Genomic DNA, 16,412 nt, shown 5'->3' with positions numbered 1-16,412 from the left:
TAAAGATCATAATGCTGGAGATGACTCAATTTAAAATGGAAAGCTACTTTATACAGAAAGCCTCCTCCTCACTAATACAGTATGTGATCAGTGATTGTGTTGTTATCAGACAACAGGAAATATTGATATTTGTTGAGTTGAGTAAAGTGGAATATTAGCAAGTTGTGAGGGTTGCATTCTATCCTACACATGGAAATGTAGATGGAAATTCAGGAAAAAGTGCCATTCAGTGCTTATCACCCCAGATAAACATCACCAGCAGGCATGATCAGCACCTGTTAAATTGATATTGGGTGTAGAGGACGAAAAGACAGGGACGGAGAAAATGAGAAAAATAGAGAGAAGTGTGCTATCTGTCACGGCTCTCCTGCTCTCACTGTCAGACTCACACTGTTGTAGGATTTTTTTTTTTTACAGCAATCAGCCACCACCTTTCTATGTTGTCGCCATGGCTTAGGCCACAGTATATGAGCAGAGATAGCCTCCTGTGGGCATTTTCAATTACTCTGCACTGTACAGCAGCAGGGGGGATTTATCTGCTCATTTGAATACACGCCACTCTTAATGGTTTAGCTGGTCTGCCGCAGGCCTCCGCTGTTTGCACCTCTATCCTTTGTAGGCCTTTGTTTCTCTCTTTTCCTGTTGGAGCAGTTTTTCTGTAAGAATTTATACTTAATGTTACTTAATGTGAGGCTCTAACAATCAGAAATATAAGTAGAATGTGTAATAACTTGGAATAGGCAGCTTAATTGCATCCATAAGGGGACCAAGACAGTGAGCTGTTAAAATTGAAAATTATTCTTAAGTCTGGGGTGTCCAAAGTGCAGCCAACAGGCCATTTGCAGCCCTTGAACTGTAATTCAAGAATGATACCAGTTAGGCCATAACTACATGTAGGGGATGCAGATGGATTAGATAGTTTTTTGCTTTTATTTTAATTTCATAGGGAATAGGACAACAAAAGTCTAGCTTTACTGAAAAGGCTTGGGTGTACTCATTTTTTAAACTTTTTTTAAACTTGGCTAAATAAAGAATGTGTTTTTAAGATAGAGGGACCCATACACGATTCTTGTTCCTGAGGATAGACAAAAAAATGGATTGCCTAAGACTGTTGCTGAGTAAAGTGCACTCAAAGTTAGCCATTTTCACCATCAGTGAGATGTTTAAGTACAGAGATGTAAGAAGTGATTTTAAAGAAAACTGTATTTACGATGACATGTTGAGACTTGCCTTGGGTTCATTCATGCTGCAGTGAGAGAGAGCAAGACTTTCACCAGTACAATACAGTACAACAAATTTGCTCTGTTTTATCCTGTTGAGATACCGGTCTCTGTCATGAAACATGACAGAAGGTGATCTACGTTTTTTTGTTGAATACTTATGGAGACTTTCTTAATCATGCTATTTGCTAATATAAAATGCTGAACTCTGTATTATTTCTCTTTGCTTTAAAATAAAACACTGTTTCACAGCGACTACTCTCTCACACATGTGGCGTGACTTGGACACTGCTCCTAATATAAATAATTAATGACCAGCAGTAAGGCCAGCAGAAAAGATTTTAAATAAAAAAGATCTTTAATTGCTAGTATTCTGTAGTCTTATAATATAGTTTAAACCTACTGGGTGATTAAATTATTTGACACATCACTCCACAGAAGAAGATGATTTCCAAGTGATTTGGAATAGGAAGGGAATTAGCTTTCAGCTTGTTCCACTGTTGGCAAAGCGTTTGCTTTCTCTGCAGCTACATGTAGTTTTGCATCCAGGGATCGGGCCTCTGAGGTCTCCACCTTCGTCCGCCACCCAATCCTCTTTGCACCGGTCCCTCACGGTTCCCCGTGCAGGTGGTGGGCCCACTGGGGGATGGCCTCGCGTCTCTTGTTTGGGCTTGGCCCGGCCGGGTCCCGCGAGGAGCAACGCGGCCACCAGGTGCTCTCTGGCGAGTCCCAACCCCAGGCCTGGCTCCAGGGTGGGACTCCGGCTTCGCCGTACCGGGCGACGTCACGTGCCTCGATGTACTAGTCCTCATGAAGGATTCTTGAACCGCTCTTTGTCTGACCCATCACCTGGAGGCTGTTTGCGATGGGAGACCCTACCAGGGGCATTTAGCCCCAGACAACGTAGCCTCTTGGATCATCCGAGCACTCAAACCCCTCTACCACGTTAAGGTGGCGGTTCAAGGAGGACACGCCTCTTCAACGTTGCGTGGTGGTCGGGGACAGTGCCTCTGGACTGGCAGACTGGGGTGGTGGTCCCCCTACATAAGAAGGGTGATCAGAGGGTGTGTTCCAACTACAGGGGGATTACACTCCTCAGCCTCCCTGGTAAGGCCTACGCCAGGGTATTGGAGAGGAGAGTCCGGCCGATAGTCGAACCTCGGCTTCAGGAGGAGCAGTGTGGTTTTTCTCCCGGCCGTGGAACACTGGACCAGCTCTATACCCTCTACGGGGTACTCGAGGGTTCATGGGAGTTTGCCCAACCGGTCCACATGTGTTTTGTGGACCTGGAGAAAGCATTCGACTGTGTCCCTCGTGATGCCCTGTGGGGGGTGCTCCAGGAGTATGGAATCGGGGGTCCTTTATTAGGGGCCATCCGGTCCCTGTACAAGCGGAGCAGGAGTTTGGTCCGCATTGCCGGCACTAAGTCGGACCTGTTCCTGGTGCATGTTGGACTCCGGCAGGGCTGCCCTTTGTCACTGGTCCTGTTCATAACTTTTATGGACAGAATTTCTAGATGCAGCCAAGGGCCGGAAGGGGTCTGGTTTGGGGACCAGTGGATTTTGTCTCTTCTTTTTTCAGATGACGTGGTCCTGCTGGCCCCCGCTAGCATGCGCTGGGGCCGTTCGCAGCCGAGTGTGAAGTGGCTGGGATGAAGATCAGCTCCTCCAAGTCAGAGGCCATGGGCCCGGATGAGCTGGAGGAGGTGTCTGGAGAGAGGGACGTCTAGGTGTCTCTGCTGAGTCTGCTCCCCCTGCGACCCGGTCCCGGATAAGCGGAAGACGACGAGTACGAGTACATGTAGTTTTGAGTTATTCATTGCTTCTATCAAACTGTTAACTCATTAAGACAGATGACGGACGGCTGTCCTTTTTTTCCCTTGCAGCTATTAGATTATTTAAGCTCCGGTTCAGAGGGAAACCAATAAGCAGATTATATAGACACACTAGTGCACAAACGAACATACACTTACACAGCACCCAAGACTGTGAAATGAATTCTTGAGTACAATGGTCAGCTAATGTCTATGTGCTGGAGCTCTATGCCTTTGCTGCAGCGCAGACATGCACACACTCACCAACACAGACACAATCAGGATGTGTCTGATGGTGGAACAGTGATTAAATTAGGTAGAGCTCTGCTCCTGCTAAGCAGCCATAAATGTGCCCCTACCTTACTCCTGTTCTGGGCTGGGCTGTAGGTATTGTTCTTATATATCTTCAGGCTGTCTAGAGCTTTTTTTTAAATACCTGTTTCAACAAATCCAATATCACCACTTCCAGCCTCAAAGCAGTTTTAATTAGAACTCATACTGTGTGTTGTGCTGCAAATTGAGTTCAGTCAGAGCAGTTAGAAGTATCAGTTTTGACTCTTATCACCTTTAGGGACTTTTTTAGCCTGCCAGCAAATGAGCATAGCTGCATGATTAAGCAGTGTTCAGATGTTTGTAGTTGGCTGGAATTGTAACCGAAAACATGCAGTTGGACACTGTAACTGTGAGCATAGTCACACGTGCAAATAGGTAATGTGCATCAGTGCATTTTGATAGTGTGCAGCTTCGCACCTACGGATGATTGCCTGCACAGGTGCACAGTCCCATTCACCTGCATGCCGCTTGTGGAAGTGCTGTCCTCTGTCATGACACACAGTGCTGCTGACTCAGTCGGATCAGCCTGCCTCGCTCTCCTGGCCTCGCAGGCTGTTTTCTTACATCCTCCACTCTGTGTCCCAGCCTATAACTAAAAGCAACTTCAGCTCAACACAGAAATGAGCACTGGAAAAAAGTGCTAGCTTTTCACTTAAATGCATCTCACAGTGGTGCAGGTCTGTTCCGTAGACTATGTTTATTTAAAGAACAGTCACAATAAGTTTCACAATATCTTAGTGCGGTTTTAGCAAGTAGGTTTTCTGTTGTGATATCTGGAAAAAGACATAAAACCTTGTTTTCATATGAAAACAGACAAAACAGTGACTTTCATATTATCAGCAGAACTGCCCTACAATTTCAAATCTGCTCCTTTATTTGCATAAGTCATCAATCTTACTAGTAATAATAACAAGGCTGTTATAAGCTGAATAAGTCCTAAAGGTTGTTTAGATATCAGACTGAACAATATGACAAAATCATTCAGTCTTGATGTAAATGGTTCCTGCATGGTCTCAGAAAGTTATGAAAAGTCTTAAATTTAATATTCTCCATTTTAAACCTTTAAAAGGCTTAAATAAACTGATTTTTTCACACTAGGTCTTAAAATAAATGTTGTTATGCCTTAAATCAGTAAACTTGTTCATTAGTTGCTATGTCCATCAACTTTCTTTTGGATTAATGTGATAAATGAGCATTCATTTGTTGCGTGAGTTGTACCTCTGGAATTCTGGAGTTATACAGTGAAAAAAACTACAGATCCCACAATTAGAGACGCATCAATCATTTAGCCAAATATCAGAATAGGTCAGTGTTCCCTTGATTGGCCCTGACTGGTAATTGGTAGATCAAATAATAAAATAAATAGATTTTCCTATTAAATAATCTCGTATTATTGTTAGACTATACATGCATGAACCGACATCATATATTTGATGTTTTTTTCTGTTTTTTGTTTTAGTTTAAATAATAAAAAATTCATAAAAGTTGGGATACATAATTTGATTCATAAATAGAGATATTCTTGTAATTCCTTAGTTTTCTGTTAAATTCATAACCAATTCCTCTGTCAGGAAACCTGAAGCACATTTTTCTCTTCTATTTGTCATAGTCCTTTGGAAAAAAATATTCTGGATTGGTAAAATTTAAGTCAGTAGGTCAGACCTCAAACAAAACCAGAAAAGCCTAATCCGTGCATTTTTACCCATGATTCAGGGTAGCAATAGGCAAAGGAATTTATTCTCTTCCTCGCAAACCCCAGAAAGATTTTTCTTCCTAAACTTGCTTTTTTTATGTTTTACTAAAATTAACATTTTGTTTTCCACAGCTCTCACTTGTATATTAACCAGGTTTGGCTTGGGAACTAGCGTTTAAATAGTTGGCCGAAACCCATCATTAATACCACTACTGAAAAAAAACACATATTCAAGTTGATATTGTTTCATGTAACAAACCTAAGGTTATAAGTAAAATAAAATTAAGCCATGAAGTAAACAAGTCATTTGGTTGTTTTTTATAACTTATATGAGTTTTAAATTTTAAATAATAGTCTTATTAATCTTACCAAAATTTGCAGAAACCCTTGATATAATTGGCAATATTGCTTGCAATAGATCCACATATTTTTATCATTCCTCCCTGTGTCACTTTTCATTTTGATGTAAAGGATCCAGGATCTGGACCATCAGTGTCTCAGGCTGTCATTTTTGTGATGTGTAAGCATCATCTAGGGCTGCAGGTAACAAATATTTTAGTAAATGAGGATTCTATCAATTATTCTTACGATTAATAAAGCAATCGGATAAAATATTGGCACATTCTGTAGATTTTTGCTTAAGCTTATTTTCTGAAAAATAGAAATACATAAAAGAAAAAATGCAAGTAAACAAATAATTCAATTCTTTTAAAAAAATCAACATTATATTGCTAAAAATGCAATAACACAATATTTCTTTAGTGTGCACTTGAACATTTTGTTGCAAAGGATGCATCCGCAGATAAAAAAGGTTCTAACATCAACGTGTCAAAAGCCCAGCCCTTTCTGGTTGACTTAGCATCAATAAAGTGCTAGCTGCCTCTGTAGTGAAAATGGTCACAAACATAAGAGTGCATAAAGTGTTTCTTGCATATTGTATTCTGAATTTTTTTAAAAGATTTTTTAAACATCAAAAAGCAGAATGTCTTCTGGATAAAATAGAACCCTTGTACTGTTCTTAAGTGCCAAGTTACACTCTTCCTGTTTTTTTTAATGCAAGAACAGACAAGAAATAATTACACATTAACTATCAGAAAGGTAAACAGCAAATTTGTATTTCGAACCTTACTTTTCGATGTCCTGCACATTCCCATGTAGTGCTGCAAAGAATGTTACCTGCTCAGGTGTTGCATTTTATGGAATTATGCATTGTTTTATGGAAAGCTAATTCAGTTAAGCAGTACACAAACAGTACTGTTTTCTTTTCTGTTAAATTTAAAGTGATCTCTGCACTTCTTTTCACCCCTCGCCATCTCCCTCAGTAGCTGATAACTGCACTTGGCATCTACGCATCAGCAGCGTAGGCTATTATTAGCGGAAGTGAGAGCATAGTGCAACACAAATAACCGACCGGCTGGAACACACTGAATAATTAAACGGAATTTAACGAAGCCGAGAGGCAGATCATTTTTGTAATCGAGGAACTCAAACTATTTGAGGAATCGTTTCTCTGCTAGCATCAACCATAATAAGGGTGCATCAAACAGGCAGAATATACTATTGACTGCCAATATATAATTGGCAGATTGTTAATTCATAACATTTGGAATTTTGTATTTCAAATTTGTGGTTGGAATATTAGTACTGTAAACACTATATATTTTCTATATATTGTGAAGCCCTAGTCAGATAACATCTTCACTAAAACCATTACCCACATTGAAATGTAATTAGAGAGGGGAAAGCCTGGAATGGGACAACGATTTAGCCTGTTTAATCCACAAAATGTCCTTAGTGCCTCGGCCGATCACTGCCATTTGTCACACCCCAGGATTACAACAGGACAGACACTAATTCACCACAAAGACATCTTACTGATTCAGCTTGAGCTGGAAGTGGAGGTGCAATCTGCAGCAGCAAGAAGTGAGACAAAGGCTGGCAAGCTGTTGATGGGGATTTGATGTCTGAGAGGAGGGATGACGCCACAGCTGACAGTTGGATCAAGAATTAGGAGCAAAGAGGGGAGAGCAAGGGACTGCTACTGGCACAGGAGTGAAGCTAGATGAACAGTGATGAGGGCCGAAGGGGCCGGGCCAGGGCCGGGGGGCTCAGGGACAGTGATCGGGCTGACGGGCAAGGCCAGGCCTTTCATTCCAAGGCCCGGTCCCCTGTGCTCCGGGCTTCGGCCAAACGGCCAGGCAGGTGTCCAACTGATCTCACACCCCCACAGGGGAGGATCTGCAGAGCACCAGTCACTGGAGCTGCACAAATTGAAGTGTCATCTCTAGAGTCAAGATGCTCAACAATTTTCTGCATGCGTTGGTGCAGAGTTGGGATTCAGCCAGTGGACAAATGGCTCCAGTTCCTCCTACAGTGTGGCTGAGCAATGGAGACTTTAATATCTGTGTGTGTTACAGGCATTATGTTGCTCTTAACTGTATAGAATGAGAGGTCATTGTGCTTAAAGCATTGGATGTTCTTTCTTTTGACTGCCCACGAAGGAGTATAACTTTTTAGTTTTAACCATGAGTGGAAAACTTGCATCAGCCATTAAAAAATAATAAGATGACTTCAGTTTATTTACTAAATCTGTAGTGAAGTCTGAGGAAAACTGTACAGTAAAATATTTGTGCTGTTTATTTTGCCCCTGCGCTATTTCGCATCTCAGTTGTTTCATACTTGATTTTTCAATTGATGTCATCTACTGCGGGATGTTTCATATCGACCATGCATCAATTCATACACGCCAGTATACTGTGGGGAAATATGCTTGTAAATAATAAATACCCGCAGGAAGTCACCTGGAGTCATTTATGATCAGGGGTCATGATCTGTAACATATTTTATAACAGTCAGCTGATGCCAAATAGGGATCAGAGCCAAAACAAATATATGGTAGTAGGCTGTAATAGATAATATTCAATTAAATTGTTATATTTGATTTTTTGGATATTCATGTTTTTTATGACCATTTTTCTCCATAATTCATGAAAGTGGTTTGTTTACTGGTGTGAAATAGAAGTAGGAAGGAACAAAGTGAAATTAAGATCTCTAAGGTTGAATAACACATGTTATTCATTCTTATTGGAGTCGGCTGATAGTACCTCTGGGTATGTTCACCCCAGTTTTCTTCACACCTGTTAATATACCTGTGAAAAAATGGGTTCTTACTCATGTGTAATTTCATTTAATAATTATTTATTTTCTGAAGATTTTATTTAAACACCATACTTCAATTGTTTGGAATTCTGGTTCCTGATTGTGGGTGCTGAGTTTATGACCCCTGATCACACCAAAATTAACTGAGCAACCTTTTTGCCATGACCTAATTTTGTTGCATGACCATATTTACAGTAAACCTAAACCAATTTAAAAGATATTCCTTTGAGGTAGACGTGTGTTGCTAAAGTGGATATAGAACATCCATGAAAGTTACGTACAAAAAGACAAAAATTTCAAAAGTACAAAATAGGGAAGGGGCAAAATGTCAAGCACCCACTGCTTATCTCCTATCTACCCACCTTCCTTGTGTTCTTCCTTTCATCTGTCCTCCATGTTAACGTTTGTAGTTTGCATTTTAAAATAAACATAAAGCATTGAGAACTCTGAAACCTTCAGTCTGGAAAAGTATACAATTTCGACATGAAAACAATCCATCAGTAAATTTGGATTCTGTTAGGGTGCCTGATGTAACTTAGGTCACATTCTATCATGACATTTGACCTCACACAAGCGTGCACCCACTACACAGAGACTACAAAGGAATCTGTGAGAAAGCTGCATCAATCCCAATAAACGACTGGAACATCACAAAAAGGAAAAGAGAAATAGAAGAGAGGCGGTAGAGGGAAAAAAGTCAAGCCAAAGTTAAATGAAAAATTGCTTACATACACGTCTTGCACAGTCTGGAACATTTATTATTCTGAGTCACACAGGGAGAAAAGAGGTGGAGGGGGATAGAAGAGAAGAATCCATTTGGTAAAGTAGATGCAGATCGATGAGACTGGAGGCAGGCAGGCCAGAGTGCATCAGAGGAAGGGTGTGTGTTTCAGTACTTGTGATGTGTGTGTGTCTGCTTGCGTGCATGAGGCGTCCCAGATTACTTTCCCTGATTGATCCGGCCCAGTATCCGTCTGACCTGCAGGACGTTTCAGAGGCTCGGAAGAGGCTGGCGGAGGTGGAGCGATGGTGAGAGGGAGAGACAGCCAGGAAGAAAGGAAGAGGAGAGAGAAATATAAAATCAATAGCACAGAGAGCATTACACGCAACCCAACCGGCAGAGGAACTGAGATAGTAAAGTCGTATTAATCTCTTTGTGTCTCAGTCGGTTTGATAGGAACCTCAAATCAGAGTCACTTTCAGTAAAGGAAAGAGGGTGTTGGCTTTGGGGTGCAGAGAAAGGCGAACCTGTGGTTTCTTCTATCTCTGTAGTTGCATTAAATTTAGGGTCAAGGTTTAACTAAAAGCAGAAGAAAAATAACACCTGAAGCAAGATTGTGAGACAAAGTTTATCAAGTCAGATTAGTTGAATACTGGCTCCATTTTGTAGCTGTCAGGTGGTGTGTCTATCTGTGAAGTGATCCTGCATCTCAGCGTCTGCTCTGCAGTTTCTCCAGCCTCTATCTGTACTGGCCAAGTCAGGGTAAATTGATTGTCTAAGCTCTGTAAGAGAAAGGGGGAGAGGCAAGCTTGCACCAGACCAGCAATAATATAATGGTAGTTTTATTGACTAAAAGCAGACAAGGAGTGACAACGTTGACCATGCTGTAAGGAAGTAAAGCAGACTTCCTCTCAATCATGTTCGTTTTAAATTTCAGTCTAAATGTGCTCCAGGTGACTTTGTGTGAGGCTTTTTAAAAAGGAATTTTTCAAATATTAGAGAAAAGCAAATGTTTCTTTGCTGTAGGTGGAGAAGGCTTGTCCTATTTTGACTGCAATGCCCACATCCCACTGGCCGTGAGCCCAAAGAGACAGGAAGCACTTTTGTGGCTTTAAATATTAATGATGTTATACAGTGTATTGATTATATAGTAACTTTTTCCAGCATCTGAGAGCCGACTGAAATGTATTCCCTGAATAATTGAAAATGTATCCATGAGCGGTTTTTCATCTCAGTGGTTGGCTTGTGTAATTGCACTGCAGATTCTATCTGAAGCAGCACATGTGTGTTGCTGTGTGATAAACACAACCATAGCGAGGATATGAAGGAAGGTTAAACTGTGTGTGGGTGTTTGTGTGTGTATGTGTCACCTGGAACTTTTTTGTTTTAATCAAATGGTTGAGCACTGAGCATCAAAAAGTGGTTCGAAAATGAAATGCAGAGACGTAAACTCTCCCTCTAAGAAATGCAAGCTTCATTTTCCCGACATTTCGCACCCCTGCGCTACATTAACTGTTGGAAACGAGACTCATATGCATTTGCTTGCTGCTTCCCACATTTTTATCACAGCATTTCTACATATGACCGAAATCCAGCACTGCCTGCTTGCTGCAGCACGCCATTCACTTAGTATGTAAAGTGACGGCTTTGCAGAGTCAGTGAAAATTGTGTTTGATGTTTCACCTCTGCCTAACATTTCCTTTTTTCAGGGAAGCTTTTCAAGTTTACTTTTAAAGGATAAGGGAATAATCTTTTTGATATGCATACTACATACATTTAAAGAATATTGGTCAGTTATGCTATATTGTATTCATTGGCTTTAAGTTCTGACCAGGCAAGACATCTTACCCCCCACCCCCTGGGATTTAGTTATTCTTGTCATTGTTTAAACTCTACTCTCATATGGTCTCATATGTGCATCTTTAGTGTGTATATAAATTCTACACACCCCTGTGATTTAAAAAGGAGACCAAGAAAAATCATTAAGATCATTTTTCACCTCTAATGTGACCTATGACCTGTACAACGCAATCAATAAACATCTGCCATCATTCAATGTAACCCAAAATGAACTTCAGATTCTCCAGTAAACTTTTCATTGCATTTTCTAAGTCGTCTAACAGCAAAAACCATGGTCTGTAAAGACCTTCCAAGAGGGATCACACTGTCAAAAGAGATCAGTTGGAAGAAAGGTACAAAAGAACTTCAAAGGCATTAGATATAATATGGAACACAGTAAATACCGTCATTATCAAGTGATGAAACTATAATGCAACAGTGACATTACCAAGATGTCCCTCCAAAATGTATAAAACGTTGAGATAAAAACTGTTCAGGTAGGCTGCCAAGAGGTCTGAAGCAACATTAATGGAGCTGCAGGAATTTCTGTTGGCTATGTGGCATTTCCAATATTTTTCATATCTTTGGGTATGGTGAAAAGCTAGTATATTTTTCTTATACAGTAAAACACCCATCCTGTTTGCTGTGGGGAAAAAAAACACCAAATATTTAAAAAAACAACCACCATACCCACAGTGAAGCATGGTATGGCAGTATCATGCTTAGGGGTAGTTTTTGTCAACTAGAACTCTGGCCTTAGTAATGCTGGAGGGAATATTTATTACATAATAACAGTCAAAACCAGGCAAAAAAACCTTCAGGCTTCTGCTAGAAAGCAGAAGATGAATAGGAACTCCCGCTTTTACCAGGGCATTGACCCAAACACAGACATTAAAAGCAACAAAAGAATGGTTTCACCAGACAAAGATTAAATTTTTTGAGGGTTCAACCAGAGCGGTTGTAGTTGAAAATCCACAGTTGGATCTAAAGAGGGTTGTGCAAAGGAAATGCCCTCACAATCTGACGTACAGTATTTGGAGGGTTTTTGCAAAGAAATAAGGACAAATATTGGCAAGTAATGACGTGTCAAGCTGATGGAGCCCTAGCCAAAAATACTAAGTGCTTTTATAAAATCAAAAAGTGCTTGATAGAGTATTTAAGAGTTTGGACACTTTTTTAACCACATTATTTTAGTTTATTGTTTTTCCCCTAAAATATTTGTATTTGTTTTAATTGAGTTGTACAGCTTATAGGTCACATTGGGACCACAAAGTGGAAAAGCTCTAAATGATTCATCCTCAGCTATTTTTTTCACAAAACCTTGCATTTAAACAGATGTGTGTTAATTATTTACATCCACCTTAATTGTCTTTAATTGTCTTTACCACCAAATAAATTATTAAATGTAAACAAAATTAAATCTTCATAACCAATTTTTCCCAACCACATTTATGTTCTACCCAACCCGGTTTCAAATGTGATCCTTTGACCCTCGCCACACTAAAACAAGAAGAGGCTTGAATGATTTGTCTTTTTGATGATGCCAAAAATATTTACCTCCTCCTGTCAGCTGGAAGATGTCATGTCTTCCTTTCTACTTTGACCTCTTCTCCCCTTCCTATCCTCATCCCTCCTCTCTAACTGACATTTCATTCTCATTTAGACCTCCATTATGCATTCCTGCCTGAATTTACAAGACACATTGACAACAGAACATGTGCAGACTCTGTCTGTTCTCTCCCACCTCTGCCTCTCCCTTCCTTTGAACAATTGGAAGTGTCTTCTCCATTACTCAACCCTTGCATTTTTATTCTCCCTCCCAACTGATCCCTCACTCCCTTCCTCGTCTCTCTGAAGGAGTAAATGAAGGCAGAGGTCATACCTTCTTTCTTCCTCCCCTCTCGCTAAATTGGCTCTTGTAGCATCCATAGGTAGCTACGGGCGTTTAAGCTCGACCTCGCTCCAGTGAATGGAGTTCCTGCTCATTTGTGCCGTTTCTGTCTCTTCAACCAGAGGCTTGTTTACCCTCAGAGCAAGAGGAAAGCCCTTATTATAAACCCTGCCAAGGTCACTGGAGTCACAACACCCATCTACAAATTTCAATGGACACATTTGTTTTGTTGTAAAAATTCAGTAATTTACTGAAATCATGTCTCGCAATTCCTAATGTTCACTTCCATTGTCATGCCTATGAAAACATACTCCTGAACTACCTGTCTTTGTTTTGGTTTTAACTTGTGGTAAATTTAAATGCGCAGCAGTGTTTTTTTTCAAAAAAGATGCCACATTCCCAACACCCTGATCATCCCCCTTTTCCACTCCCCAATTCCTACCATTACCTTTACCTTGAAAAGTGAGTGTATGATGTTGACGGCGGGCTGTGCGTTCCTCCCTCCCTGTGCTCCGCTCCATAGGGGTCGACAGAGACACAGTGGCGTCAGGCAGAGCTCCCACAGCTCCAGGGCTGGGCAGAGAAGGGATTGCTGACACAGCCAAAGATGGTAAGGAGACTACTTCTGCCAAATGGATGGCCCAGCCATTTTACACACTCATGAAGTGATATAATCTGATGTTTCACTGTGTACATACCTGCGCACTGGTTGGTGATGCTGCTGACTGGGACAGTTGGAAGTGGAGCAGAGATTGATGAACAGGGGGTTTAGAGTGCAGAGAGCAGGGAGAATGCGTGGCAGAGGAAGCTGTTTCTGCTGCTGACGTTTTCATCTTTTCAACTTATTTGAGGGAGTTCAATAGATATTCTGACACTCATTTTGTCTTGAAATCAATACATGTGTGTTAAATTTAAATTTCTATCTACATATTCACGCTGTAATGGTTAAAAGTATTCACACAGGTCCCTTGTGACATTTCAGAGAGACATTTTCTTCTTTTAAGGCACTCAGAGACACATTTTTACCTTGCTTTTCTTTGATTTTTGTCATTAGTTTTAAGCACTCAAGTACTTTTTAAACCTTCCCCAGTATTACTTTTCTCCCATGCACTTTTCTTTAAGGCTTTCACTAAACTACTTTGCCTTGCAAAAGTATTAATACACATTGTACTTCTTTTTTGCTTATTTTCACATTGCTACTATAAACTTTAACTTATTTTGGGGGGTTTTATGTGACAGGTCAACACAAGGATGTGCATAATTGTGAAGTAGAAGCAAAATTATACATCGTTTTGAAATGTTTAACAGCAGAGAAGAGAAATCTAAAATGTGTGGCAACCCCCCTTACTCTGATACTTATAAATAAAACCCAGAGCAGCCAATTACCTGCCAAAGTCACCTAGTTAGTAAATATTTTTTGCATGTTAGGTAGCTTTTATAAATCTCACACAGCACTGTTCCATCCATCATCCAGATAAAAAGGTACAACACAACTACAAATCTACCAACATGTGGCAATCCACCTAAACTGACAGGCTGAGCAAGGAGAGCATTAATCAGAGAAGCAGCCAATATGCCCTTAGCTACTCTGGAGGAGCTACAGGGATCCATAGCTAAGGTTGGAGACTTTACTCACAGGATAACGTTCACTCCACAAATCTGAAACATGTGGAGAAAGGTGCTCTCAGATAAGATATAAATTGCTATGTATTGTGCAAAAGTAACTGTACCCTGAACACACCTTTCCCACATTAAATTTAGAAATGGCAGCATCAGGCTGTGGAAATGCTTTTCTACAGCCAGAACAGGGAAGCTGATAAAATTAATGGGAAGATGGCTGGAGAAAAACACACGGCAGTCCAAGAAGAAAACCTGTCAGAGGCTACGAAAGATTTGAGGCTGGTGTGTGAGTTCACCTTTCAGCGAGACAACAGCCCTAATCATACAGCCAGGGCTACAACCAAATAGTTTAGATCAAAGCATATTGATGTGTTAGCATGGCCCAGTCAAGATCTGAACTTAAATCCAATTGACAATCTTTGGCAAGACTTGAAAAAAGTTGTTGTCTCCATCTCCTTTGACTAAACTTAAGATCCTTTGCAAAGAAAAACAGTTTTAGTTTCTAAATCTGCAAAGCTGGTACTGATATACCCACACAAGACATGTAGCTGTATTGGCACCAATAGGTGGTTCCACAACATATTCTTGTGCAGCGGAATGTAAATTCATTGCACACTTTTCACGTTACATAAGACTTGTATCCATGTATCCTTTTGCTTCAATTTCATAGATCAGGTTCAGGTTACAGATGGTCTGTGACATAAAATCCATATAAAATACAATCAAGTTTGAGGTCATAAAGGGATAAAATATGGAAACGTTTAAGGACTCAACACTTTTTCATCATAGTTGTTGTAAAGGCATTTTATTCTTCTGAAAATTATGGTTTTAGGAAAGGACATAATGCACAGATTTTTAATCATTATTATCAAATATTAATATAGGTTTCCAGTGGGTGCATTACTTAAAAAAAAAAAAGACCAGTGCTGTCTGTGCTATATAGGGCTTGAATTATAACTTCTGAGACTAAGTTCCGAGAGTGCTGTGTTTGTGCACAGTCAGCAAGACATGGATGCAATGAATTGTGTCCCCATCACCAGGCTCCACAGTGGGAGAGCAGGGACAGCCTGAGCGTCACAACCAACATGAAGCGAACCACTAAGCACCACCAATGCTGGTGGGCAGGGATGAGGAGAGCGATATAATTGGCTGCTGAGACTCTGCAGGTCCTTGTTAATTAGAGGCAGCCATTTTGTTATAAAAACTCCTCAGAATATGTCCTATGGAGTTCAAAGTCTCTCTGACAGAATGGTGCTCAGCAGGGAACGTAAACAGATTTAATAAGGTCCTCTCCAATCAACTCTGTTATGGCTACAGTAGAAGCCATTCTCCCCTCGTCTTTCTCAGCCTGTCTCTGTATCTCTGTTGTGGCAGAGCGGTGAGTGAGCAGGGAAGGATACTGTCAAAAGAACAATTTGCATGCAGCTCTCATCTTAAGAGGTTTTAAGACATCTCCCTGTCTGTTTGTTTTCTGCTGTGGGCTTTAGCCATTGTTCAGCCTCCTTATGTGTGGGGTGCCTTTTGAGTGTGTGCTCTTCCACTCACTGTGGATGCACAGAAAACCTGTGCTTGCATTTTTGTGTTTGGAACAGGAAGCAGAATGCTGGCATGTTTTTTACTATGGAGGAAGAGAAGGGTGTTAGAAAAACCAGCTTCACTTTAAAGGTTATTCTACAAATCAGTGAAAGGATGGATGTTTTAGCCTCTCTTTATGGGATAAATATATTTATCCCACACAGAGGGATATATTTCAAGTGTTAATTTCTAATAATTTGATTATTATGGCTTGCAGCTAATGAAAAACCAAAATGTATTTTTTTCTGAAACCTTTAACATTACATAAGACTAATGAAAAGGGCTGTTTAATACAGAAAAACTATCATTGCAGAGATTGATTACTAAACAGTTGTTCGACAGACAGTCAGTGATTGGGGGGAGAGTTGCAAAAAGTCATTGTTAAAATAGCTGGGTGTCCTTAGAGTGCTGTATCGAAGAGAATTAGTGGAAATTAAGTGGAAAGCAAAAGTTTGATAGAAAAAGATGTTCACAAGCTACAGGAATAACCATAGTCTTGCAAAACCTGTTCAAGAGTTTAGGGAGAGTAACAAAGTATTGATTTTGAT

At 40.4% G+C, this 16,412-nt stretch overlaps 1 protein-coding gene across 4 annotated transcripts in view; it reads left to right on the top strand.

The window, feature by feature from the left end:
• Positions 1-16,412, top strand: part of elavl4 (ELAV like neuron-specific RNA binding protein 4) — a 117,735-nt gene that overhangs the window by 39,997 nt on the left and 61,326 nt on the right. For all 4 annotated transcript variants that reach the window (XM_047374829.1, XM_047374826.1, XM_047374827.1 and 1 more), the window contains one exon: positions 13,193-13,279. In XM_047374829.1, coding sequence (XP_047230785.1) covers positions 13,193-13,279 — 87 coding nt within the window. The remainder of the gene's footprint in view (positions 1-13,192; positions 13,280-16,412) is intronic.

Source organism: Girardinichthys multiradiatus, chromosome 9, assembly GCF_021462225.1.
Source record: "Girardinichthys multiradiatus isolate DD_20200921_A chromosome 9, DD_fGirMul_XY1, whole genome shotgun sequence".
Lineage (NCBI taxonomy): Eukaryota > Metazoa > Chordata > Actinopteri > Cyprinodontiformes > Goodeidae > Girardinichthys > Girardinichthys multiradiatus.
The sequence above is the reverse complement of the archived record's forward strand: the minus strand, read 5'-3'. Positions and strand labels throughout refer to the sequence as shown.